The sequence below is a fragment of the Lygodium microphyllum genome, chromosome 30 (genome assembly GCF_053477565.2).
Source record: "Lygodium microphyllum isolate KBCC chromosome 30, Lygodium_microphyllum_v1.1.10, whole genome shotgun sequence".
In the NCBI taxonomy this organism is placed as follows: domain Eukaryota; kingdom Viridiplantae; phylum Streptophyta; class Polypodiopsida; order Schizaeales; family Lygodiaceae; genus Lygodium; species Lygodium microphyllum.
The window spans coordinates 32,133,360-32,159,729 of NC_141164.1; the positions used below are offsets into that span (position 1 = coordinate 32,133,360).

General features: G+C 43.3%; 1 protein-coding gene across 4 annotated transcripts in view; it reads right to left on the reverse strand.

The window, feature by feature from the left end:
- Positions 1-281: 281 nt before the first annotated feature.
- The window catches only part of LOC148009688 (putative pentatricopeptide repeat-containing protein At1g68930), a 37,330-nt gene continuing 11,241 nt past the window's right edge, over positions 282-26,370 (reverse strand). Inside the window, exons 2-3 of one of the 4 annotated variants that reach the window (XR_015689762.1) lie at positions 1,063-1,129; positions 282-944 (exon numbers count right to left, since the gene is read on the reverse strand). Coding sequence is in view for 2 of the 4 variants with exons in the window: in XM_087673255.1 (XP_087529381.1) it covers positions 916-944; positions 1,063-1,129 (96 nt within the window). In the remaining 2 variants the exon portion in view is untranslated. The remainder of the gene's footprint in view (positions 945-1,062; positions 1,130-26,370) is intronic. The other 3 variants (XM_087673256.1, XM_087673255.1, XR_015689763.1) reach the window with 3 other exon arrangements.

Here is a 26,370-nt window from a genome sequence, read left to right on the forward strand (position 1 = left end):
ATATTGTATTCTAGTACCATGAATGTCTAAAATTAGTAATTGAATGGACCAACCTTACAAGTCAATGTCATTCAAAACATGCTTCTCACCTTGAAATCAATGTTTATACCTAAGCTAAATAGTATATCCACAAAGACATTCTATCAAATAAATTGTGCACATAACAATTATGACAATGAAAGGTCAAAATAATGAAAGCTAGAAAATTGAAGGTCCAGGGTCAATATTAATGGAAGGTCACAACACCACCTATAAAAGGAGGCTCTAAAGACATGATAATTGCAGGATTAAGAGAGCTACAACAAAACAAGAACACACAGGAATATTTACAGGGAAACCGTAGATTATTCTTAGTCAAATAAGGAACATAGTGATAATATATCAATGAAAAAGGTTTGACTTTTCCAGATGTCTCTCAATACAATTTTGTTTCTAATTTCACTGCATAACACCATCATCCAGCAATAGTGGGGTGTTCATAAGAATACTAACAACTTGCCAAATTCACACATTGAATGAAAAACTCATCATACAAAGATGAGACCCATTGGCAAGCCTGCAGTCTGATTAGGGTCTTTGCACTCTCACGAAGTAGCACATGGCCTGTGCAGCACATGTAACTCAAAACACTCCATTTGTTGCGAATTGTCCCATCCAGTGTTATTGGGAAACGGGAGAGCAAGCCTATTGGAAAGAGGCCAGGCCATTCCTGCAAGAGTTTCTTTTGGTGCTGCTGCATTAGTGACATTCCTGCTATCAACCTTATTGATGGGAACTCATTGGAGGAAAGCTCAAAAAGCAAGCAAAGCCCTGCTACAGCTGGATATACCCAGAAAATTCTGCACTTTTGTGCAGCATGAGTAGGGATAGTAAAGCTCCATTCCATGCCCCTATTACCCTGGGTGGGACAGGGCTCTAAGATATCAGCTCTGGAAAGCCTGAAACTGGCACATGAAAATTCTTTTTAAAAACCGCAAATATAAAATGTTCTTCTCAAATATGTTTGCAATGTTCTGCTTCTGGTAACTAAAAAAGTGCAATCTATGAAAATTGAGAACATACCTTTCTGTGCCAGCAGTCCAATTTCTGCTTCTGCTGATCTAATCAATCTCGGATCTCCTGAAGGATTCTGCGACCGTACAAAAACGTATGGAATGATACAAGACAGTCACATCCAATCCAAGTGAAAAGTCAAAAGGCTAATTGTATAAGTTACAGCTAATGCAAAGCAGATCTTTTTAGTTAATGAAATCAGAGAGCTTAAAAACTACCCACGCAAGCCAAGGAACTCAGACTAAAGCACACTCAACTCTAGGAGGATTAAGTATCTGCCAAGGCCTGCTGAAGGAGCACACAGCACACATATTTTGCTAAACTTGTCAGCCCTCATGGATATGGTATCACATCAAGATCATGGCCTGTTCAAAATCCACATATATATTCTCAAGATCCACCTGAAATCGGAAGAGGTTGTAGTCGTGTCAATTTCCATTAGCTTAAACGTTCAGCAGTTGATGCACTTACCCACATGGAAAGTTATTGGTGGTAGGATCCCCATAAAGGAGGGTCATGTGGCAAGGGTGTCAATGCAAAAGGATGAACAAATAGATGAGGGTAATTGCCGCAAGGAGTGTGGTAGCTTCTCAAGTTCTTGGGTGAGCAATGGAGTGTGGTAACTTCTCAAGTTCCATTAGCTTAAATGTTCAGCAGTTGATGCACTTACCCACATGGAAAGTTATTGATAGTAGGATCCCCATAGAGGGTCATGTGGCAAGGGTGTCAATGCAAAAGTATGAACAAATAGATGAGGGTAATTGCTGCGAGGAGTGTGGTAGCTTCTCAAGTTCCATTAGCTTACACGTTCAGCAGTTGATGCACTTACCCACATGAAAAGCTATTGGTGGCAGGATCCCCATAGAGGATCATGTGGCAAGGGTGTCAATGCAAAAGTATGAACAAATAGATGAGGGTAATTGCCACAAGGAGTGTGGTAGCTTCTTAAGTTCTTGGGTGAGCAATGGATGCTCACGATGCTCCATTTGATTAGGTAAATGGGAATCATGCTACACAAGCCACATGCCTGCAATGGCTTTGACCATTCCAAACACCCAACATATACACACAATGCTAATGCATAGGGGTGCTGCAATATGGTCATATTCATGCAACAAGGTGCCACTTGCATGGTGCCCTAATAGAGGAATTGTTCACTTGCCTAAGTGCCCGTTTACAATCAGAAAACATGTAATGGAATACAAGCAAGAGTAGATACAATAGGGAAGGAATACCGATGTTGGAGACAGAGAAGACAATGTTGAAATCCGAATGTATCATGTGGCAGCAGCAACATCAATGCTGAAGGAGGAGCTGATGCTAGCTATGGTGTCGGAACCTAATGAAGAAGAAGAAGAAGCACCTCAATTGCAAGAGTTGTCTACGAAACCACCACCGTGGTAGCATCAAGGGATGCCTAAAGCTCGACCATGGGAGGGGAAGCCTTCATGCTAGTTGAAGAGGCAAGGCTCAATGAAACCAGCCTTCCTCCTCAGATAGGGTCATAATGACCTGATAATCAACAATTACAACAAGCACAAAATTCACATAAACTGAAAATGTGCACTTTACCAATCTTGGACAATGGACAACTTGTTGGCCCCAAAACCAATGTCCCTTGCGGTTTTCTTTAGCTTTTATTGCAAATGGATGAAGTACAACTAAGATTCTTTTATCCCCTCCGCTGATCCAAGTGCCTTTTGCTGTTGAAACTAAACAACAAGTCTTCAAACCAATTTGCCACTTGGTATACTTGGGGATTGGCCTTCACCCTACTCCTTGAAAGACAAATTTAGCTCCAAATTTGACATTGGCTACCTGGCCTTTTGGATCTCCCTAAAATTCTTTAATTTAAGTTGCTGGAATTCAAGTCCTAGGCCCTCAACTCAGAGCACGCATCCCAAGGTGGCTATCAAATCCTAATTTTTAGTGTAAGTTAGGATTTACTGCAAAGATTTCCCAATATCTCTAACCCTGATGACTCAAGTAGCTAGATTTTGTGTTAGTCCTCAGATGGCAGCAAGCAACTCAGCTCAGCTTGAGTGTGCAGACAATAGAGAGAGTGTGTGTGGTCACTACTCGATACTTGATTAGTTAGGAAGTGTGTAACTCAAAGTGCAACGTACAACCCTTAGACTTTAGGGTTGTGTAAGTGGCTTAAGGTGCATTCACACATGAAAGTGTGTAATGTGCAGACACATCATTTGCAGCCTGATATGTGTCATAACCAACAAGAGGTAATTCTGATTTTTTCATCAAAAATCACATCTTTGCTGACAAAAACTTTCTTGGAAATAGGATCGTACAATCTATACCCTTTGCTCTCACTACTATACCCCACAAATATGCACTTGTTGAGCTTAAAATGCATTAGCTTTACTTAAACAACCCCAAAACTTACTTAATTAATGAAGAAACCTAGTTTATTTAAAAGAAACGCGATTCTAGAGAGTTTCTGTGTCCCATAAGCACAAACCCACTTGGAAGGGATTCATTGCTATTTACATCAGTTGGCGTCTAATTTCCAGCCCTCTTCATGCAGTTTGGAGCTAATCCCAACTAGGTGACTGCAATTCTTGCACAGTCCTGGTGCCGTACAGCATGCCACATCATCACAGTCCTACGTTTGCTTCCTGCAGACTATCGCCCAGTTGTACTGCCTATCGACTGTTTGTTGCAAGAGCATTGTATATTCAGCAGTTATATCACTTCAGTTATTTTTTATGTTCATTGTCTCTGAGTTACCCTAACCCTAACTGTGTTCTTTTATCCGTCTATCCTTTGTCGTATGATTGTTATTTGTGTTTCTGTGTCAGAGTATTTCTTTACATGGTATCAGAGCCTAGTACTCTTTGAGAAACCTAGGCCTTTGATCTGAAAGCTCTCCGCAAGAAGCAAGAACAACAATAGGCTCAAATGACTTCAAACACATCAATACCAATTCAGTCTCCAAAACAACCTATGCCGAGAACCGAGTGAGAGTAGGCAGAACAGCTTGCTCCACAAAGTTTCGACATGGTGGAAGACACTTCTGACAACACGGAAGAAAGGCTATACAAGCTTTCCACTAAAGAATATCATGAGAGCATGGACTTTAGACAAAAGAAGATTCAGGAGCTCGATCAAAGGATTGCCCTTCAAGAAAAGCTACTCAATGAAGGTATGCATGAATTTCTCTCTTCAAATGTTGCACATAAATCTGATGATATTGCAGGGCCGTTGAGACCTCCCTCAAGGATGGACCCTCCCTGTTGGAGAAAGAGATATGGAGTATGTTCCATTCTTTCATCCTCTTTCGTCCACTCCAGTGCAAGGTACTTTAGATTCGTCTTTTACCTCTTCTGCTTTGCAATATACTAGTAGAAATCATGAGGAAGATAGAGTACAATCTGTTGACTACAAAAAAGGTTCTCTTGAGGACCAATTCTTGTATGTTAACACACGTCATGGGAGCGAGATACCTCTTCTTCTACCCTTCCTTCTTTCATGTTTACTTCTCAAAATCAGAATAAATTTGGTGTTCCTATTTCTACATTGCATGGTGCATCATCATCATTATCATTTCATTTTCAATCATTAAATGGTAAAAATGAACCAAATGCATCTTCACCTTTCATACCACAAATTCAAAACCCACCCATCCCACCACATTCTTCCGCTACTTTTCCACTTCCCTTTACACCATTTACATTTCCCTATCAAACACCTCATCACGAGGTTATGGAAACATAGGCACCGCCTTTAGGATCTCATCCTTTCCTCCATCGAATGGTGTTCCACCTACTTCACATACACTTTTGGGATCATTGCAGCCTTGGTATCCCTCCCAATCTCTCTTGAGTGTGGATTAGTTGGTACCACAGCTTGCCTCTATAGCATTACTTGGCGGACCTCCCGATCATGCTACTATGCCCTAGCCAAGCTTTGGATAGGGCTTTCGTGTCCCAATGCCCTCCACCTCCATCGGCATCTTATGGAAGCATTTATGTTCCAGTGTCTCCGCATCAATTGGCACTCATTGGACACTCCCAGCCTATTTCTACCTACCCACCTTTTCCCCCTCATTCTTCCTATCAGACACACCCACCACCATCATCTTACCCTCCACCTCCATCTTATCCCACTTTCCCGACACCTCATGGTTCCAACTCATCTTCTGCCAAGCATACTTTCAATGATAAGACTCATTTTAATGGGTTAGACTTTACCACTTGGTCGAACTTGATGAGACATGTCCTTGACTCCCAAAACCTATGGGACCTTGTACAAGGGTTGAATCCCCAACCCAATTCCACATTTGTTCCATACGAGGTTGTCCGCTCATGGAAAGCTAGGAATGCCTCCGCTATTGTCAAGCTGATACAGGGCTTATTGCCTGAGTTTCATTCTCAACTTTAGCATTTAGACTTAGCATCAGAACGATGGGCACACTTGACTGACCGCTATGCGGCTCGAGATAGAACCTGTCGTATAAATCTTGACTATGAGCTCCAACTCTTTAAAATCAATGACCGGGATAACTCAAAAGTCAAGTTGACTAAGTATCGGTGACTTCTTGCCAAATTCTCCACTACGGAGACTCCCAAGTCCTCTGACGATCAAGTCACATTGTTTCTGAATAAACTCCCCAAGAAATATTTCAATTTTGTGGAAGGTATAGTTTCAAAGCCTACCATGTCTACTTTCTATGAATTTGAGTGTCAGTTGTTGCGTTATGCACAGTTGTTTGATCAATTTCATATGAACTCTTTCTCAAAGGGAGCTCTTGTTGCTCATTCTCAGACGGGGCAACAAGGGAAGGGCAAACAAAATCAAACCTCCACTCAAAATCAAAAAAAAAAAAAAAAAAAAAAAAAAACCAATCAATCAATCAATCTAAAGAATCACAAGGCAACTCCTAGTCACAACTCAAACAAGGGTGGCAGAATGTACCTTTAAAAAATAGGTATTGTCGACATTGTCAAAAGGCTAGTCATTTTGACGACAAGTGTTGATCAAAGGCCAGAGGCACAGCAACCAAATCTAAGTCTCACAACCCCACCCCTCAGTCGGGCAACCCCCAGCAGGGGAGACAGGGTGATGGCAAGGCAATTTAAAGGTCAGACTCATACTGCCACCACTCAACCATCTCAGTCGACAACATTCTTAACTCCGGAGGGATTGTTTGACTGGTCTACAGAGGCCCACATTATCTCCATAGAGATATCAGATGCGAGTCTTGTCCACATCTATGAGTTGCCTCTCGACAAGGTTACCGCAGAGACCCACTCGCCACAACCAAGCACTTCAGCTCCTGTTTGGATTGTGTACAGTGGAGCTACACATCACATGACTCCTATAGAGGACATTTTCTGTACTCGAGCCCCTACAGTCTGGCGGATCCGTGTAGAAAACAACTCCTTGGTCAAGATTCATGCTCAAGGTACCGTTAGTTTTGCCTCTAACAAGGGTCAAGATCTGGCTTCACTCGACAATGTTTACCATGTCCCCCAGCTTGGGGTAAACTTGTTATCTATTTAGCAGCTTCGCCGGTTGGGGCGAGCAGTTTTTTTACAGCGACCACAATCGAGGTCCTTGACTCGCTGACTGGTTTAGTGATTGCTCACAGTGAGGCAGAGCCTAATGGCCTTTACCATGTGACTCACTTTCTGACCGAGCTAACAGCCGAGGGCTCCGTGTTCCACATCATCCAAGCAGTACCCACATCTCAAGTGAGTTATCCCGCAATTAGCTAGTTGAGGGCCTTCCCCGCCTAAAACTAGCTCGCGATGTCTATAAAGCTTGCCAGTTCGGCAAGTAGCACCGTACCCCATTCCCTCAGTAGTCCACAGATCGTGCTAAGGAGTCTCTTAGAGTGATTCATGTTAATCTTTGTGAGCCGACATCCACTGCCGCCTTAAATGGCGCACTGTATTTTTTTTTATAGTGGATAATCATTCTAGATACATGTGGGTGTACTTCCTCAAGCATAAGTCCGATGCTTTTACCTATTTTTTCGCTTGGGTACTGCTAGTTCATAACCAGATTGGATCTCGTGTTGGTTGCATGAGAAGTGATAGCGGTGGTAAGTTTATCTCCCATGAGTTTTCCGAGTTTCTACTGAAGCATGTCATCTCTCGCCAGCTCACCTCTACTAATTTCCCCTCTCAGAATCGAGTTGTAGAGCGTAGGAATTGGACAATCATGGAAATGGCATGCTCTATACTGTTCGCAGCAGAGCTTCCTGAGCGCCATTGGGTCAAGGCTGTTAACACTTCGGTGTACATCCTCAACCGATGCCCAACTGCAGCTCTTCTTCAGAAGACCCCATATGAGGCATTTTTTGGCTCTCGGTCTGTCATTTCCCACTTCAGAGTCTTTGGGTGTCATTTTGGGGGATGCATTTTTGTGTCACAACAAAAGTATGCACTTTAGCTAGTGGAACAACACACTTTAAATCAGACACGGCCAGTGGCCACGCCTCTTGATCCTACTGTCCAGTTGTGTAAGGATATCCTAGGACAACCCTTCGATACACATACACATCGCTCTGTTGTAGGAAAACTTCTTTGGTTAATTCGCACAAGGCCAGATTTAGCTTACTCAGTTAGCATACTCAGTCAGTATTTCACAACACCTAGGATGTCACATTGGATTGCATGTCTTCGTGTGGTGCGTTATTTACGGTATACTTATTCTTATGGCCTGACATAAGGTTCTGATTTATGTTTGTAAGGGTACATTGATTTTGATTGGGCAGGAGATCCCGACACCCAGCGTTCTCATGGCAGCTACCTCTTTACCTTGGGTACGGCTCCCATTTCTTGGTCAAGCCGTAAGAAGGAGATGGTGACGACTTCCACGGCCAAGGCTAAGTACCGAGCTCTCTTCGATGGCACCACCGAGGCCATCTACTTGAGGAGTTTACTAGTGACACTTCATTTCCCATGCGACTCTCCCATCATTGTCTACTGCAACAACCAGAGTGCCATTGCCCTTGCGGGCAATCCGATCACTACACCACGGACGAGGCATGTGGAAGTCCACTTCCATTTTTCCAGAGAGCAGGTTGAGCTAGGTACCATCCGCCTAGAATTTGTATTCACATTCAATAATTTTGCAAATATTTTGACCAAAACGGTCAACCGGCTGATTCTTCAATACCTGTTACCCGGTATCGGTTCGGATACACCCTCCCCTGCTTCTTCAACTTGACGGGGAGAGAGTGCTTCTCTCTTGCTTTCCCTTCCAGTTTGAGAGGGGGCAGCTACTTCTCTTAATAGTGGCAGTGATGATGCTTACAGTTTTTTAGACATTTATTCTTCTGTATTGTATTATGGACACTTGTAACTTAATCTGCACTGTCAAGATTATCTAATTGTAAAAGGGCACTTGGAAAAGTGAACAATTCCTCTGAAAGGGCACTACTAAAGTGGTACTGTTGCATTGTATCTTGCATGAGTATAATATCTTGCATTACCCCATGCATTGGCATTTTGCTCATCTAAACATACATCTGTGCGTATTCATCCCTTTTCAGTCTTTTAGAGTGATCGACTCTGGATCCACCATATTCGTGGCATTACCCATGGCAGTCTCCGAGGCAGTTTTTCCTTAGCTTGCTTGCTTGCTTTGCTTGTCTTACTTGCTTCACATATTTGCTACGTCCACACCTTAGCCTTATTCTTCTTCATTGACACCTAGTAATGGTAGGGATAGTGTGCTTATTTTGTGCAGGTCTTGGGTGTGAGACCATCCTTTATCATTCTCCTGTTTGGGGCACAGATACTCAATAGGACGAAAACTGTTTTGAACCCCACCCTTAATGCTAAACCTATCCAATTCTCAAAAAAAAAAAAAAACAAACAAACAAAACAAAACAAAAAGAGCAGTCCATAGCTGATTTCATCCGCCTTTGTAGGGCTTGGTAGGCCACTGGGCAGCCGACGTACACCCTTTGTCCGATGCCCTATCCTCTCTAGGGTGATCACTTAGGCTCCCTTGGTAAGATTACCATCACCTTTGTAGTCTTAGTAGGCCACTGGGCAGCCGATACACACCCTTTGTCTGATACTCTAGCTACTTTGGGGTAAGATCTTTCTCTTGGCACTGTTGTTGGGCTTGAGAGGGGATATTGAGCTAAAAATGCATTAGCTTTACTTAAACAGCCCCAAAACTTGCTTAATTAATGAAGAAACCTAGTTTATTTAAAAGAAACGCGATCCTAGAGAGTTTCTGTGTCCCATAAGCACAAACCCACTTGGGAGGGCCCAAACTTTCTATAAATACATACGTTGCCCTCCATTCAAGTTACAATCTCGTTTTGTAGATTTCAAGTGTTTCAACTCGCTGCCCATACCCTGTTCGCAGAGGACATCTCAGCCGAAGCTGTCCATCGCTGTCTACATCAGTTGGTGCCTAATTTCCAGCCCTCTTCATGTAGTTTGGAGTTGATCCCAGCCAAGCGACCGCTGTTCCTGCACAAACTTGCTGCCATACAGCATGCCACACCATCACAGCACTGCGTTAGCTTCCTGCAGGGTGTCGCCCAGATGTACTGCCTGTCGACTAGCAGTTTTCTATCTTCTCCAGCACTCGCCAACTCCCACAAGCTATCGCCACACTGTTCTACCTGCGTTTGGCAGTTTTCTCTCTCCTGCTGTCTTGCCTGCGTTTTTAGTCTTTCTCTCTCTTGCACACTATCCTGCCTACGTTTTTAGACATTCTCTCTCCTGCAGTCTGTGCTTTTAGTCTTTCTCTCTCTTCACTGACGTCTACATCAGATCTAGCTTCTACTATTGTATTTGCTGGTGTTCAACATTCGAAGGCTGCCTTGCTGTGATTCGGAATCCATTCAAAGTACAACGCACTCTCCATCTCATTACCCCTGCTTTAATCCTTGAGATATAGGAGTTTGAGATTCATTATTCATTCACTGCATAGTGTGTTTACTGCATGAGCATTGTATATGCAACAGTTATATCACTTCAGTTATTTTTTGTATTCATTGTCTTTGAGTTACCCTAACCCTAACTATGTTCTTTTATCAGTCTATGCTTTGTCGTACGATTGTTATTTGTGTTTATGTGTCAGAGTATTTCTTTAAACTTCACAGCTTATTGTCCAACTTTTTCCTCGATACTTTAGGAATATAAGCATATGTAAGACACTCAAAAGTAGGAAAGTAGCCAACTGAAGGTTTACGGCTATCCTGTAAACGCCCCGAACAACGTAGTATGCTTAACAATTACGATATTCGCTTGTTTTCGAGATTTAATATAAAAGAGAATGAACACTTAAAGCTGAAAATGAAAATTACTCACAAAATTACAGCCATGAAAATATAAAAGTAATGGAGACAAGATTGAGGGTTGAAGATGGGCAAACCCCTCTCCCCTCCCCCCCCCCCCCCCCCCCCCGAAGGAATGTATTTCTGCTCAATCCAAGTCCCTTAGGAAAGAGCTCAATTACAATCAACCTGAGAGTGAGGAGAAGTAATTCTCACTCTCACAAGATCATGCAAAGATGTACAAACACACATGCATTATCTATTATGCAATGATAAGAACTGATTTCTTTACAGTATGAGAGAAGAAAGAGGGGAAATCAGCCTTTCTCCATCGTTGATTAGCAGTGCATGGATAGGGCTTGCTTCTTGTTGCTAAAATGGAAGAAAGAGCTCGAGAAGGAGGTGTTGTAATGAATTTACAAGCTCGTTGTCCTGTAAAACAGCAATGATAGAAGAGGGAATATGGAGGAATTTGATAATGGAGAAGTGGGGGATGATGATGGGGATGGATGGAGCCAGTTTCTGGCTATCTGTGGGTGCTGTACATGAGTTTACAGCAAAGAAAAATGATGCTAAATGAAGAAAAACGAGCTCTTATTTATAGGAGAGGGAAGAGCTAGTACAAAAGGGAAAAGTGGAGTAGCATAAGACAAATGTCCAGCCACATGTCATGAGATGTGACAAGTGGTGGGACACTTGGAAACTTGTGTGACAAGTATCTTAACACTTGTCTCTTCTCTATGGCCTTTCTTTTTGGGCTCAATACAGTCAAAAATAGAAACAACCAAATTTAGTAAGCACAGTCAAAGTACAGAATTTACTATTTTTAGAATGACATCTCTATTTTTTAGGGCTAGCATTTTTAGGCTAACTCGAGGCTCCTAAAATTTAGGGACCTCCTAAAATTTAGGGACCCCCCAATATGGGTATCATATGAAAGCTTTTTCTGTGTACATCGCAAAAACGGTATCAGAATCTTCATGTGACTTTCCTATGCAAAGAAATGTACATTTCAAGCTTTCAGCCCACACACGCACATTGTACAAGCATTTCATGATCATGCCATCTTGTTGATTGTAATTGTCTGTTCTGGCGGAACTAGCCCACACTTCAAGGCATCAATCATTTCTGTGTGCGAGTCTAACCCCGATATGCGTGAGTTCTGGTCACAGGCACCCAATCGGGCCATATAGGTGGAAGTGTGAACTATCTTTTCTCTAACCCACCGCGTGGATCCACCATTACCTGTGACCACTCATCAGTGGCCAGCTCCAATGCACTTTTCTTTATATCTAATTAGTGCAAAGGAAACAAATTTAATAAATCATTATATAGACAAATTAATGAAAAAGGATACAAATTCTGTTTCTATAGAGTTGTGACATGTCCCAAGCCCCAAAAGGCATTATATTTTTTTATGTCTTAGTAGGGTACCCATTTAAAACGTGACAAGCACACATAATTGCTTCCATCCAAAAACCGTGTGGCAAGTTTTTAGCTTTTAACATACATCTGGCCTTCTCCATGAGTGACCGATTCTTCCTATCTACAACCCCATTCTACTATGGAGTATATGCAATAGTATATTGATGTGCAATGCCTTTTTGCTTCAAAAAATTATTCAACAAGGAAGACATATATTCCCCCCCTCAATCTGAATGGAGAGTCTTAATCTAACAGCTAAATTGATTTTTCACAAGCGCAATAAAAGCAAAAAATGTATCATACACTTTTAACTTTTTCACCAATGAATAAACCCAACAAAAACATATAAAGTCATCGATGAAGGTGACAAAGTAATGACAACCACTCAATGACTTTGTCTACATGGGTCCACTGACATCTAAATACAAAATCTACAACCTGACAGTAGCTTTAAAAGGAACATCGTGAGGAAAAGAAAACCAATGCATTTTTCTCACAATTCATCCCTCACAAATGTGCTCAGGAGGTCTCTCCAAGGGAGGTAGGCCTTCCAACATCTCAGTACGCTGCATAGGCATAAAACTACCATATTCACATGCCCCATGCAAGCATGCCATAACTGTGTCTATGACATAGTAGGAGTAATAGTAGATGCCAAATAAACTAATTGATCAACCGAACAAGCATCTAACTCATAAAGTCCGTGACATAATGTACCAATGATGATTACCAAAGTCAAGAATGCCTTATCCCTAACCATGCATTTATCATCATCAACCGTGACTTGTATTCCACATTTTGCTAAAGAAGAAATGAACAGCAAATTCTTCTTTATCCTTGGCACATATAAAGCATCCTACAAACCGAGAGTAGAGCCATCAATGGCTTTTAAGACAATCTCTCCAACACCTCTAACTAGATAAGATGCATTGTTGGCACATCGCACTGATTTGCCAACAGGAGCTACAACAACAGAGGTAAACAAATCCCAATGGGATGTAATGTGCTTAGAAGTACCGTTGTCAAAGAACCAAGTGCTAGCATTCTCTGTAGAGCTGAATGCTCTATCGGCCCAAGAAGAATCATAACTACCAGTGTAAAAACAGTAGTTACAATCAATGACAAACAATGCGGACTCTCTAGCAGTAGTAGTAGAATGTGCATTTGAAACTAACATCCCAGACTCCTTTTTCTCCTTGGCAATGCATGTCTTACATTCTGTGATATAATGACTTGGCTTTTTACAGTAATGGCACTTGTCCTTCTTGGCTTGTGTACCCCCCTGCTTCTTGTTGTTTTATGAAGGTCTTGAACCTCCAGAACTCTACAAAACATTCCCGGACTGATTGTCCTTGCCCTTCTGTCTTGCCACATAAAAGCTTGTTCAAAAGCTACAACATCCACCCCACTATTCTTCCTTCTTTGCTCTTCTTCTAGTAACAAGCTAACCAACTAAAGAAAGGTAAGTGACTGCGTAGAAATTTACATTGTAAGATTCAATGCCATATAAAAGGCCAAATAAGAAGGTAGCAAAGAATTCAAGGTCGTACAGATCATTTGAGCATCAAAGTAATACTCATCTACATTCATCAACTACTTACGCAAATCCTAAATTTTATTAAGATGATCTTGCATAGCATCACCTTTTTCCATCTTGGCATTTTCAAGCTCCTTCTTCAAAAAAGAAATGTGAGTATTATTTCTTCCAGCAAACATATGCTCAAGTGTAAGCCATGCTACTCGCAGCAGACCGGATATGTGGAATTATAGACCACTGAACTACCAATGCAATAAGGGACAATGCTTGGGCATCCCCAGTGTCCCAAGCTTTTTGTGTAGATGTTCTTTGGAGTGGTGGCTGAACGAGACCTTGCCTTTGACCACGGCCTCCTTATCGAGGAGTTGCAAAAGCCATATCACCAAGATAAACTTCTTCTCCACTTACATAATCCCAAAGATTTTTTGCGACAAGCACATTCTTCATTATGAAGGACCATAGAGAATAGTTGTTGCCATCCAATCTATCCTCTTTTGATACATAAGTGAAGACATCACTCTGTCCTTGATTTGCCACGATAAATGTCACTCTTCTAAATGCACAACAGCGATAACAAAAGCTAGCCTGACCTGGAAATCTGCAAATTTCCAGAAATTACAGCAAATGCCAAGCTATAATCAACTTAATTGTGTCACACTTGACCACTATTGTCTCAATGTGTTGAAATTTTTCCAGATTCTAGCAAGCAACACGCTGCCCAATGCAGGAATAATGCTCAACATCAGTAAAAACACAAAAGCCCCAAAATTTGACCGTTCAATGTGCAAGATTTCAGTTAATTTCAAATTGAAACTTCAGTACATATACCAATGTCTACCAAACATACAAAAGCCCCAAATTTGCTGACCCAAATTATAACAAAATTCTGCAATTTGTGCACTAAAGCACTTGCTGAAGCAAAAATTGACCTTTCCTTGCAAAAGCCCTTTGCTTTGCCTCTAATATTCTGGATAAAATAATAAGATATACCTGTGGCAGACGAGAACGAGCCAAAGGAACACTAACATGGTAGTCGGAGCTGTCAAGACAGCTAGCTGAGCTGTCACAACACTAGTAGAGCTGCTGGAGAGGCTGACAAACATGGCATCACACCTGCAAGAGAGGCGGGCGGAGTGGGCAGGACTAGCTGTAAGCACTTGCTAGGATCGAGACAGAGTACAATGCAGACTAAGTGCAGAAAGAAGAGTGAGTTGAAGAAGTGAGTGCACGACACAATCAGTATTGGGTACAATGACAGATGTACCACTTTAGGTCTAGATAATATATCAAGTACAAGAGTGTAAGGGTGCATTCACACCCGAACACCGTAAAAGGCACGGTGAACCTTTATTCCCAACAACCTCCCACCTAAAGGCAACATGCCTTAAGGTAGAGAAAAGAATCAACTAAGTCTATGTATGTACAAAGCTGAAATACATATATACTATCCAGCCCCCATCATCTAGCGGCAATGGGCAAACCGCTCTGCTGGAAGACCCTTCGTGAGAAGGTCTACAAGGTTATCATTTATATGTACCTTGACAAGCTCAATGCTCTTGTTGTCAAGTACATCCTTGATAAAATGATACTTCACATGTATGTACTTTTTTTTGGCATGAAAGACACCATTCCGTGCTAGTATGATAGCACTCTGACTGTCACAATGGAGGATAGGGACCTCTATAATACCAAGCTCTCTCACCAAACGTGAAAGCCATAAAGTCTCTTTGCATGCCTCAATGGTGACCACATATTTTGCCTCTATAGTAGACAATGCAACACACTTTTGTAGCCTGGATATCCAAGAGACTACTCCACCTATGAACATAAACACATATCCTAAAGTAGACTTCCTACAGTCAGATGACCAACATAGTCTGCATCCATGAAGCCAACAACAGATGATTTCTACTTACCAAAGCAGATACACAAATCTTTTGTGCCCTTAAGGTATCTCACGATACCCTTCACTGCTTCCCAATGCTTTTTGCAAGGATATGCTTGTCAGAGTGCAGCGGTGCGGAAGCGTAGGACTGAGAGAGAGAGAACGCAAAGAGAAGAGAGAAAGAGACAGTGGAAGATGAAGATCTGCTGTATAAAGTGTGCTGTATACAAAGATATGCAGATATGTACACGGGCGCAGTGCGCTGGACTGCGTGTCTCCACCTCGACGATGCAACCTGCTATTCACCTCGAAGTCCGCTGCAGTCTGCACGATCTCCTGTCTAAAATCTGCGAACAGAGACGGAACCTGCGCGAGCCACCAGCCTGTAATCTGCGAGCAGAAGAATGTGGGCAGACTGCTGAAAACTCGGCTATAAATAGTCAAAATCTAGGCTCCAAATAACTGCATGTCGGCTGCATTAAATGCAGTCGGCTGCATTAAATGCAGCCGACAGTACGGAAGCAGGTCGGACTGCCACGTGGCAGTCCAACTGGACTGTGGACTATGCAGTCCGACCAGGGCGACTGATCTCTAAGAGTCTAGGCGGGGCAAAAGCTTGAGGGATCTGACATGTCTCCGAAGTAGAGCCTGGGGAAGCGCCTTCGTAAACAAATCTGCAAGATTGTCCTCCGTCTTGCAGTACTCCACAGTAATAGTCTCATCCAGAAGCTTCTCTCTAATAAAGTGGTACTGGATCTCTATGTGCTTCGTCCGGGCATGAAAAACAGGATTCCGTGCCAAGGCAATGCAACTCTCATTGTCACATTGCAGCAAAGTAGGACGAGTCTGGGGATAGCCAAGCTCCTCCAACAATCTCCAAAGCCACACAGCCTCACATGTGGTGGAAGACGCGGCCCGATACTCCACCTCAATAGACGAAAGGGCTACTGTGGGCTGCTTCTTGCTACTCCATGAGATAACACCTACACCCAAGGTAAAACAGTAACCTGTAGTAGACCGCCTGTGGTCCACATCACCAGCCCAATCCGAGTCGCTCCAACCTGCAAGTACAAGATTTGAACCACCTGTGCCTGCTGGATAGTGAATCCCAAATCAAACGTCCCCCTCAAATACCGAAGTATCCTCTGGGCAGCCTGCCAATGCACCGTCTGAGGTTCACTCGTGAACCCTGCCAAGAGCCCAACAGCAAAACACAGATCAACAAGAGTGTTGAGGAGCCAAATCAATGATCCAATCAACTGACGATAGCGGGAAGCATCCGCCATGGGAGAAGCTGAATGGGAAGTGGCCTTCCAGTTCGGATCCATAGGAGTAGAAAGGGTCCAACAATCCTCCATCGCAAAAGAAACCAAGAGCTCCTGTACATATCTCTGCTGAGAGATGAAGATCCCCCTCTGAGACTAATAAATCGCATGGCCCAAAAAGAAATGGAGTAGACCCAAGTCCGTCATCTCGAACGTCCGATGTAAAGCTGCCTTCGTCTCTTTGACCTTCTATGCATGATCACCTGTGACAATCAAATCATCAACATACAACACAAAAAGCACACAACCAGCCTTGGAAGTGTGTACATAAAACTGCGGATCGGCCTTGGAACGCCGATATCCCAACTGTGACTGAAGGAACGAATCAATCTTCTCGTTCCATGCACACGAAGCCTGCTTGAGGCCATACAAGGCCTTCTTCAACCTATAGACTTTCCCATCTGAAGATCCAAAGCCAGGAGGCTGCTCAACATAGATCTCCTCCTTCAAATCACCATTGAGGAAGGCTGACATCACATCCAACTGGTAGACAGGCCATCTCCTATGGCCAGCCAAGGCAAGAACAGCTCGAATAGTCGCCATACGAGCAGTGGGGCCAAAAGTGTCATGACAATCAATCCCTGGGCGCTGTGCAAAACCTTTAGCAACAAGGCGAGCCTTGTGCTTGTCCAAAGAACCATCACTAAGGTACTTGGTCTTGAAGACCCATTTGACGCCAATCACCTTCTTATTCGGAGGGCGAGACACGAGTGACCAAGTGCCAATCCTCTCAATAGCCTCCAACTCGGCTTCCATAGCTTTCTTCCATGGTGCGGATTGTAAAGCCTCCTTCACGGAGGTGGGCTCTCGATCATGCATAACACGGGTCATCAAACAATAGTTAGAGCAAACAAGCTCCGAAGAATGTGCCTGGTGCCACCGTGACCGCCGCGAACCATCCTGCAGTCCCCACTCCTCAGGGACTCCCTCGATCCCTGAATCACGAAGTGTGTCATGGGCCCAACGAGGAGGAGGCCGGACCTCTCCTCGTCTCTCTCCATCAGTTGAAGACTCTGGGATATCCACCGGTGGTAACTCCTCCGAGGTGACCGGTGGAACAGTAGACTCTGTATCAGAAACAGAATCAGAATCAAAAGGCGCGGGCTCCAAAGGAACTGTCGCAGGAGCCCAACTCTCCCCTAGATCTCCAAGAACGGGATGCTCCTCACCCGCTGCTATGGCCGGGACCTCCACAAACCACACATCTCGACTGGTGTACACATCCCGCTTAACGGGATCATACAAACGATAGCCTTGGGACTAGGAGCTGTAGCCAACAAATACCTGTCTTCGGGAAGCTGCTTCAAATTTATCACGATGAGCCTTGGGAATGTGAGCATAGGCATCACACCCAAAAACCCTAAAATAAGAAACATCGAGCTTAGTCCCAAAGTAAGCCTCAAAAGGTGTCATCCCATCAACGGCCGAAGTAAGGGATCGGTTAAGGATATGGACTACAATAGCTACAACCTCGGCCCACAGAAACTGAGGTGTCTGTCGGTGCTCCATCATGGTGCGCGCCATCTCAATCACACTTCGGTTCTCCCGTTCAAGAATGCCATTTTCTTGAGGAGTGTTGGTATTAGCAAACTCCTGGTGAATACCTTTATCTGCACAAAAACGAGTAAACTCATTAGAAACAAATTCACCACCCTTGTTGGATCGCAAGGTCTTCAATCTCCGGCCTGATCGGTTCTCCTCAAAGAGAAGTCAATCCTTGAAGTGGGAGAAAGCTTCTGACTTCAACGCCAAGAAATAAGCCCATGTCATCCTGCTATAGTCATCTACGATCAACATGAAGTACGAGCTTCCTCTCAAGGACTCCTTCCTCATAGGGCCACAAAGATTCGTAGATACAAGCTCCATCGGTGAAGTAGACCGCCGCGAAGCTATGGTGGGAATCGCATCCCTATGCTGTTTCCCACGAATGCAAGAGACGCATAGCCGCTGGCTCACCACTATGTCCGGCAACCCTCGAACTAGCTGTCCACGTGATGCCCTCTGAAGATAATCATAGTTGAGGTGACCAAACCGAGCATGCCATAGCTCTGGCTGTGTCTGAGGGTAAGAAGAAGAGTAGAGAGGGAGGTGGAAGACTTCAATTTGTAGATGCCGTTCTCCTCATATCTAGATGAGAGAACCTTCCTTGACCCACGATCGAGGACTCGCACCGAATCATTGTCAAACTCCACCAAAAGTCCAAGGGAACAAATCTTATGAACTGACAGTAGATAATACCCTAAACCTGGTACATGCAAGACCTCTGAGGTATGGGTACTACTACGTCCATCCGGAATAAGTTGCATCTCACCCCGTCCTGCAATAGACACCGAAGAGCTATCTCCAATGAGAATCTTCCCACGCGAAGGTCGCAACTGGGCAACACCATCTGATAAAGGAGTCATGTGCCGGGAGGCACCACTGTCAACGATCCACTCTTGAGCCTAGGGAGCTATCATCGCAGCATCAGAAGCATTCGGTGTAGAGTCCTCAATGGTAGCTAGATGAAGAAACGCAGCTGATGAGGGTGCAGCCACCGCTCCAGAATCCTTCGTGTCCTTCTTGTTGGTGTCATTCTTGTCTTTGTCAGGGCAATCCTTCTTCCAATGGCCGGTCTTTCCACAAATATGGCATGTGGATTCTTTGTCCTTGTCCTTGTCCTTCTTTGACTTGTTATCCCCCTTCTTCTTTTTTTGGTCCTTCCCCTTCTTCTGAGAGGCTTGACTTGTCAGTGCCTCCGACTTGGAAGCATTCTGTCCCTTCAATTGTTCCTATTGGTCCAAGACCATGGGAACCAACTCTTCCCACCAAAGAGTGGATTCTCGCCCCGAAGCAATAAGGGCGGAGTAGAAAGCACTGAATTGTGGCGGCAACTGGGACAAGAGTGTGATCGCCATGTCTTCGGAGGAAATCGGCTTCCCCGCATTCTGAACCTGCATCTGAAGCTGTCTAAGCTTGTTGATGTGCTCCCGCAACGAAGAAGACTTGTTCACAGACAAGGTCCGCATCTATACCTCCAAAGAAACCCGCTTTATAAGGGTCATCCGATTATACATCCGATCAAGCTCCAGCCATATCTCCTGAGCCACCGTCAAGTGCTCGATGTGGGCTATCACAGCTGTAGTACAAGACAGAAAAAGAAAGGAACGAATCCTGGCATTCAGTTTGTCCCAGTGAGACTGTACCTTGGCCAACTCCGCACGAGCATCGGAAGAGAATTTGGACTCATCTCTCACCGAGGGCCGGTCGATCTCCTCCTGTACAAGCTCCGCCAAATCGTAGAACTCAAGGATGGCCTACATCATCACGCGCCAAATGCGGTAATTGTCACCATCGAGCTTCTGATCTGCGGGAAGAGCCGGCAAGATAGGCACCTTCCGGTCCATGATCGCTTGGAACTCCAAGTCAATCTCTGTAGACATCTTCACCTGTAATGCCTTTACAAACGCAAAAGCAGCCCCCTTTGACTGTGAAAACACAGCCTGCTACTAGGGCTCTTCTGCGTCCCGAAACTTCTTCACCCGCTGGAGGCGATGAAAAAGCAAAACCTGCACTTGAAAGCTGAAAACTCAAACTTCCTCCTCGTCAAACAGCAGCAAATCCACCACCTGGACTCCTTTCCCACGCGCCCTCACTCGCTTCAGCCTTGTTCCGAGGCGCAGCCCTCCTGCCTGCCCTCAAACGCTGAAAAACACATCCTTGTGTCGCAATAGAAACTCCTCTTCAGGTTGGTTCTGCACTCAGTCAGCCCTTCTACACTGCTCTGATACCATGTTAGAGTGCAGCGGTGCGGAAGCGTAGGACTGAGAGAGAGAGAACGCAGAGAGAAGAGAGAGAAAGAGACAATGGAAAATGAACATCTGTTGTATAAAGTGTGCTGTATACAAAGGTATGCAGATATGTACATGGGCGCAGTGCGCTAAACTGCGTGTCTCCACCTCAATGATGCAACCTGTTGTTCACCTCGAAGTCCGCTGCAGTCTGCACGATCTCCTGTTTGAAATCTGCGAACAGAGACGGAATCTGCGCGAGCCACCAGCCTATAATCTGCAAGCAGAAGAATGTGGGCAGACTGCTGAAAACTCGGCTATAAATAGCCAAAATCTGGGCGCCAAATAACTGCCTGTCGGCTGCATTAAATGCAGCCGACTGTACGGAAGCAGGTCGGACTACCACGTGGCAGTCCGACTGTACAGTCCTACTCGACTGTGGACTGTGCAGTCCGACCAGGGCGACTGATCTCTAACAATGCTATGTATCTACTAACCACTCCCGTAGCAAATGCAATTTCAAGACGTGTAGCAACCATAGCGTACATCAAGCTACCAACAGCTGAAGCATAAGGTATCTTGGCCATTTCAGCCTTTCCATCATCAAATGTAGAGCTATCATCTACACCAAGTTTCACATATGGAGGCAATGGTAAACTAATGGCTTTTCCCCCCTCCGTATTGCAACGCTGTAAAACCTTAGTGATATACTCCTGCTGTGACAGATAAAGAAGACCCTTCGATCTATCTCTGAGTATATGCATGCCAAGAATGTGATTGGCCTCACCCAGATCCTTCGTATCAAAGCTATTGTGTAAACTCTGCTTCAAGGAGTCCAAGGCATGAACATCCCTACCTACAATCAGCATGTTATCCACATACAAAACCAAGAGAATAAGGCTACCATCTGCTGCCTTCTTGGTATATAAGCAGTGATCAACTTGAGAGCGATGAAATCCTTAAGATTGCATAAATGTATCAAATTTATGATACCATTCTCGTGGTGCATGCTTCAGCCCATACAAACTCTTGTTGAGTTTACATACCATGTGCTCTTTCCCCTTTGCAGCAAAACCCTCAAACTGTTGCATATAGATCTCCTCATGCAGATCACCATGTAAGAAAGCAGTTTTTACATCCATCTATATGAGCTCCATATCTTCAGATGCAACCAAGTCCAAGATGGTTTGCAAAATAGTCATGTTGACTACAGGAAAAGATTCCATCAAAATCAATTCCATATTCTTGCTTGTACCCTTTAGCAACCAAGCGTGCCTTGTACTTTGGCAAAGAACCAAAAGTGACTTTCGTTTTGTAAACCCATTTGCATGGTAGCACTTTCTGCCCTTTAGGCAAATGCACCAAATCCCAAGTGTCATTTTTCATGAGAGATTCCATCTCTAACAGCATTGCTTTATGCCATTTCTTGATGTCTTTTCTATCCAACTTCCTAGAAGCATGACGGCTCACCACAATCTATCAACATGATATAATCAGCTACATAGATAATACCAAGAACAAACCTATTTGGTTGTCTTTCCACTCTAGTCGACCTACAAACCCAACGGTCAAGATTTGTTGGCTGTTTAGTCTGCAAATCTGCATTAGCAGCTTGCTGTTCTTTAGATTTAGCATATTGTACAGCTGGTTCTAGTTGTTCCAAAGGCATCTGTTCTTGCTAAATTTATGGTACATTATAGGGAAGATCTTGCTGATCATTTTTAGCATTATTCCCTGCATTTTCAGAAATATTTACAGTAGGTATTTGCTACTGTCTAACTTGCATTCTTTGCTGTCCTATCGGTACATCCTCCCAAAATACAACCCTTCTGACCTCCTCTGTCTTTTCGGGCTGTTTGTGCATGCAATCTTCCTAGAAGATAACATCATTGTTGCCTACTACTTTTCTTTTCTCGGGATCCCATAATTGATACCCCATCTCACCTTCATCACTATATCCTAGGAAAATACATTTACAGACTTTGGCTCAAGTTTGCTGTGTTCTTCCTTGCGAATGTGCACAAATGCCTCGCAACCAAACACTCTTAAGTGAGCATACGAAGGTGGCTTGCCCAACCATGCTTCTTAAGGGACTCTCCTCCCCTCCTCCCCCAAAGTCCTGTTTGGTGATCGATTAATCAAGTGTACGGCTGTCATAATAGCCTTTGCCCAAAATCCATGAGGTAAAGCAGTATGTAACAACATTGTACGGACCTTGTCTTGAATGGTCCTGTTCATACACTCTGCAACACCATTTTAGGGTGGATTATGAGAAGCGGTGAGTTCCCTTTTAATCCCTTTGCTGTCACAAAAGTCCTGAAAGGCTTTGGATACATATTTCCCACCACCATTGTCAGAGCGAAGACACTTTAATGTTTTGCTGGTCTGATTTTCAGCAAGTGCCAGGAATTTTTTAAATTTATCCAAGGCCTCGTCTTTGCGAAGAATTGGATAAACCTCTACTTTGTGTGTGGCATCATCAACAAAGGTAATGAAATACTTCTTTCCCCCTAGAGATAACCCTGGCATTTGACATACATCTGAATGTACCAACTCTAAGGGTGAAGACTTTAGAGAAAGATTTCTTATGTGACGTTTGAGATGTTTACCATAAATACAATGATCACACTATTCAAAATCAACATACCTCAAAGATGGCAAAGAACCCAAGCAAGAAAGCACTTTCATTCTAGTTTGACTCATATGTACCAACTGGCTATGCCACAAAGAAACACTAAGCTGCTCGGTTATGGTGACAACATGGTCATGCACACTAGATGCATGCAAAGGATATAAAGTATCACTTTTGGAGCCCTTGGAAACTATGTGAGAGCCCTTACAAATTTTCCATTTGCTATCCCTAAAGGTGGTGTGATAGCCTTCATCATCTAGCTACCCTGTGCTTATCAAGCTTTTCTTAAGCTAAGGTACATGTCTCACATTATGCAAAACAAACATGGAGCCATGCTGAAATTCCAATTTCACACTACCAATGCCTGCAATTTTATATGCATAGTTATCCCCCAAGTAGACAATACCACGTGCACCACCATTGTAGTCAGAAAACCACTCATGATGTGGTGTGACTTGAAAGGACGCACCTGAATCAAGTATCCAAGTGTGCATGTCATCCTCAGAATTTGCAATCAATGCATGTGCACTCAAAGAAGAAGTAAGAAGTATATTACCGTTGCTGTCATTCTCATGAGTAACTACATTGGCCTCTTCTATTTTCACATTGCTCTTCTTTGCAAGTTGGTTGTCCTTTTTCTCAACCTTGTTGTCTTCAATGTTTTTGTTTTTGCCTTTCTCTTTCTTCAATTGAAAACAATCCCGTCTGTAGTGTCTTTTTTTGCCACAATGATGGCACCACACATTTTTGCCATAAGACTTGCTGTGTGCTCTATTTTCAGAACTGCCCTTTTGCTCAAATCTGCCTCCAGTGTGCAATGCATTAGAAGACTTGTTTGCTGAATTATTTTGCTTGTTGATTTCTTCCATCAACAAAGAACTCTCCACATCAAAATATAACAGTTGATCATTCGAGTTACTCAAAGTTGTCCTGAAAGTATCCCAACTTTTAGGCAAAGTGCATAGCAAGAAAGTAGCCTTGAACTCATCATCAATATGGAAATCGAAAGCAATCAACTGACTGAAAATTGAGTTGAACTCGTTCAAATATATAGACATGGCTATACCTTCTTTCATGCGAAAGTCCATTAACTTTTTCAGCCAATAAACCTTGTTGGCTGCGCTTTTCTGAGCATACAATTCTTCAAGCCTTTGCTACATTGCATATGTTGAATTCAGCTTCTCAATGTTAAAAAGCAAGTTGTCTGACACTAAGAGCTCAATGGTAGAGTGTGCAAGCTAATCCAAGTCATCCCATTCGTCTTGATCCATGTCTGCTAGTTTTATTCCCTTTGTTTTGATGGGCTTCACCTGTTTCTTCTACACCAAGACATTGTACCACTTTTTTTGCCATATTGCAAAATTATCTACACCCTCAAGCTTCTTGATGTGCAAAAGATTGTTGCTGTCACTGTTTCCAACCATAATTTGCAATGCTAAATCAATTCAAAAGTCACCAAATGCAAGCCCAAATGTCACAAATGTAACCACGGTACACTACAAGTAACAACTAGCAGTGAAAATCTAGAGATTGCAAAATTTTCAAATCTACAAATAGATTTTCAAAATTAGAGTGTGTCTGTTGCTTCACTCCTCGAGCAATTACTGACACTTAGAGGCCAAGGCACCAATAAAATGTGAAATCCTCAAAATTTGACTACAATTTCTGCTCCAAAAGCATTCCTGAGCACAAATTTGACGATTTTGGTCAAAAGCCCCAAATTTTCAAAAGAAAATCCGTCCAGATTGCATCAATACATGTACCCAAGTGCATATACCAAACAGTTGCACAAATTGAAGGAATTTTGCAAAAGCCCCAATTTTATTAGGTTTGGTGGGCACAAATTTCAGTGAAATTGAAGAAATTTCACTAAAATGTGAAAAACCCCAAAATTTCTAGAGCAAATGTGCACCAAATGTGCACCAAATGTGCAATTTCTAAGTTAGATTGTCTTGTCCCACATTGAAGTCCCCAAATCCAGAAAAAGCCCCAAATTTTTGGGTCAAAATCGCACACTGTGTGCTTGTGCATATGAACTCTCAACAAAGGGAAAAAGGAAAAAATTACAAAATTTAAAGAAAGAATGAAGAAAAAAAAAAACGGGCATGTCTTGGCGTTGACCAAGACCCACCTCCATGTTTGTTTCACCCACCTGACCAACCGACCAGGACCCCCATCTCTCACCGGTCTTGCATTCATGTCGCCTGGCTAACTAATCAACCACGACCCGTTTGACCTATGTGCTGTATATCACCTTGTGGCCTGTGACTCCTACCTTCCGTCTGGCCTACGCACTGCATGTCAATATGTCACCTATGACTGTTGCCTTCCATCTGACCTGTGCAACCCGTCAGCTCCTCACCTGTCATTTCACGCAACCCATCAACTTCTTGCTTGTGACAGCTAACCAACCTCGCTCTGATACCAGTTTGTAAGCACTTGCTAGGATCGAGACAAAGTACAATACACAGTGAGTGCAGAAAGAAGAGTGAGTTGAAGGAGTGAGTGCACGACACAATCAGTATTTGGTACCATGACGGATGTACCACTTTAGGTTTAGATAATTAATATATAAAGTACAACAGTGTAAGGGTGCATTCACACCCGAACACCGTAAAAGGCACGGTGAGTCTTTATTCTCCCAACACTAGCAAAACTGCCCAAGCTAGCGGGTGGCGCAGTTTGGCTACAGTCGACAAACTAAACAAGCTACAAGCAACACAGCCTGTCAAACAAGGTGGCAGCTACTGTAGTAGGCATGCTCCTCGGATTGGAGCTATAGGGCAACCTACAGAGAGGCGGTCGTTCGCTAGACATGTAGCCACCACACTAGCTACGACAGGAGATGGCTACTGCAATAGCTAGCGGATAGGGCAGAGCTACCGGGTTAACTTTGAGCTTTGATACCATTTATTGGTCGTGAGATGGCCACAAACACCTTAGCTCAACTTGAGAGTGTGCAAATAGTAGAGAGAGAGAGAGAGAGAGAGAGTGTGTGTGTGTGTGTGTATGTGTGTGTGTGTGTGTATGCGCGCGCAATCACTACTCGACACTTGATTAGTTAGGAAGTATGTAACTCAAAGTACAAAGTACAACGACTTTAGGGTTGTGTGACTTATGATATATTAACACATGAAAGTGTGTAATGTGCAATAAGTGACTAAACTATGTAATATAAATACACAAATAAATAATAATGTAACTAGGGAAAAAAACCTCTCTTATGGAGAGTAAAAAGTGTCCCATTGTGCTACGTGTGAATCATCAACACTCCTATGTGAGCGTAGGCGTGAGTAAAACCCAACACTTCACTAAGACAACTTGAGAGATGGCTATAGGATGAGAGAGAATGTTGTAGAGAGAGAAACTTCAAACTTTCATCACAAGAAAAGCTGAAATTTCACTGTTGCCTTGCTCAAACGTCCATGAAATCTGTCATCTACAACTTAGGACCATCAATAAGACTACTGCCCCC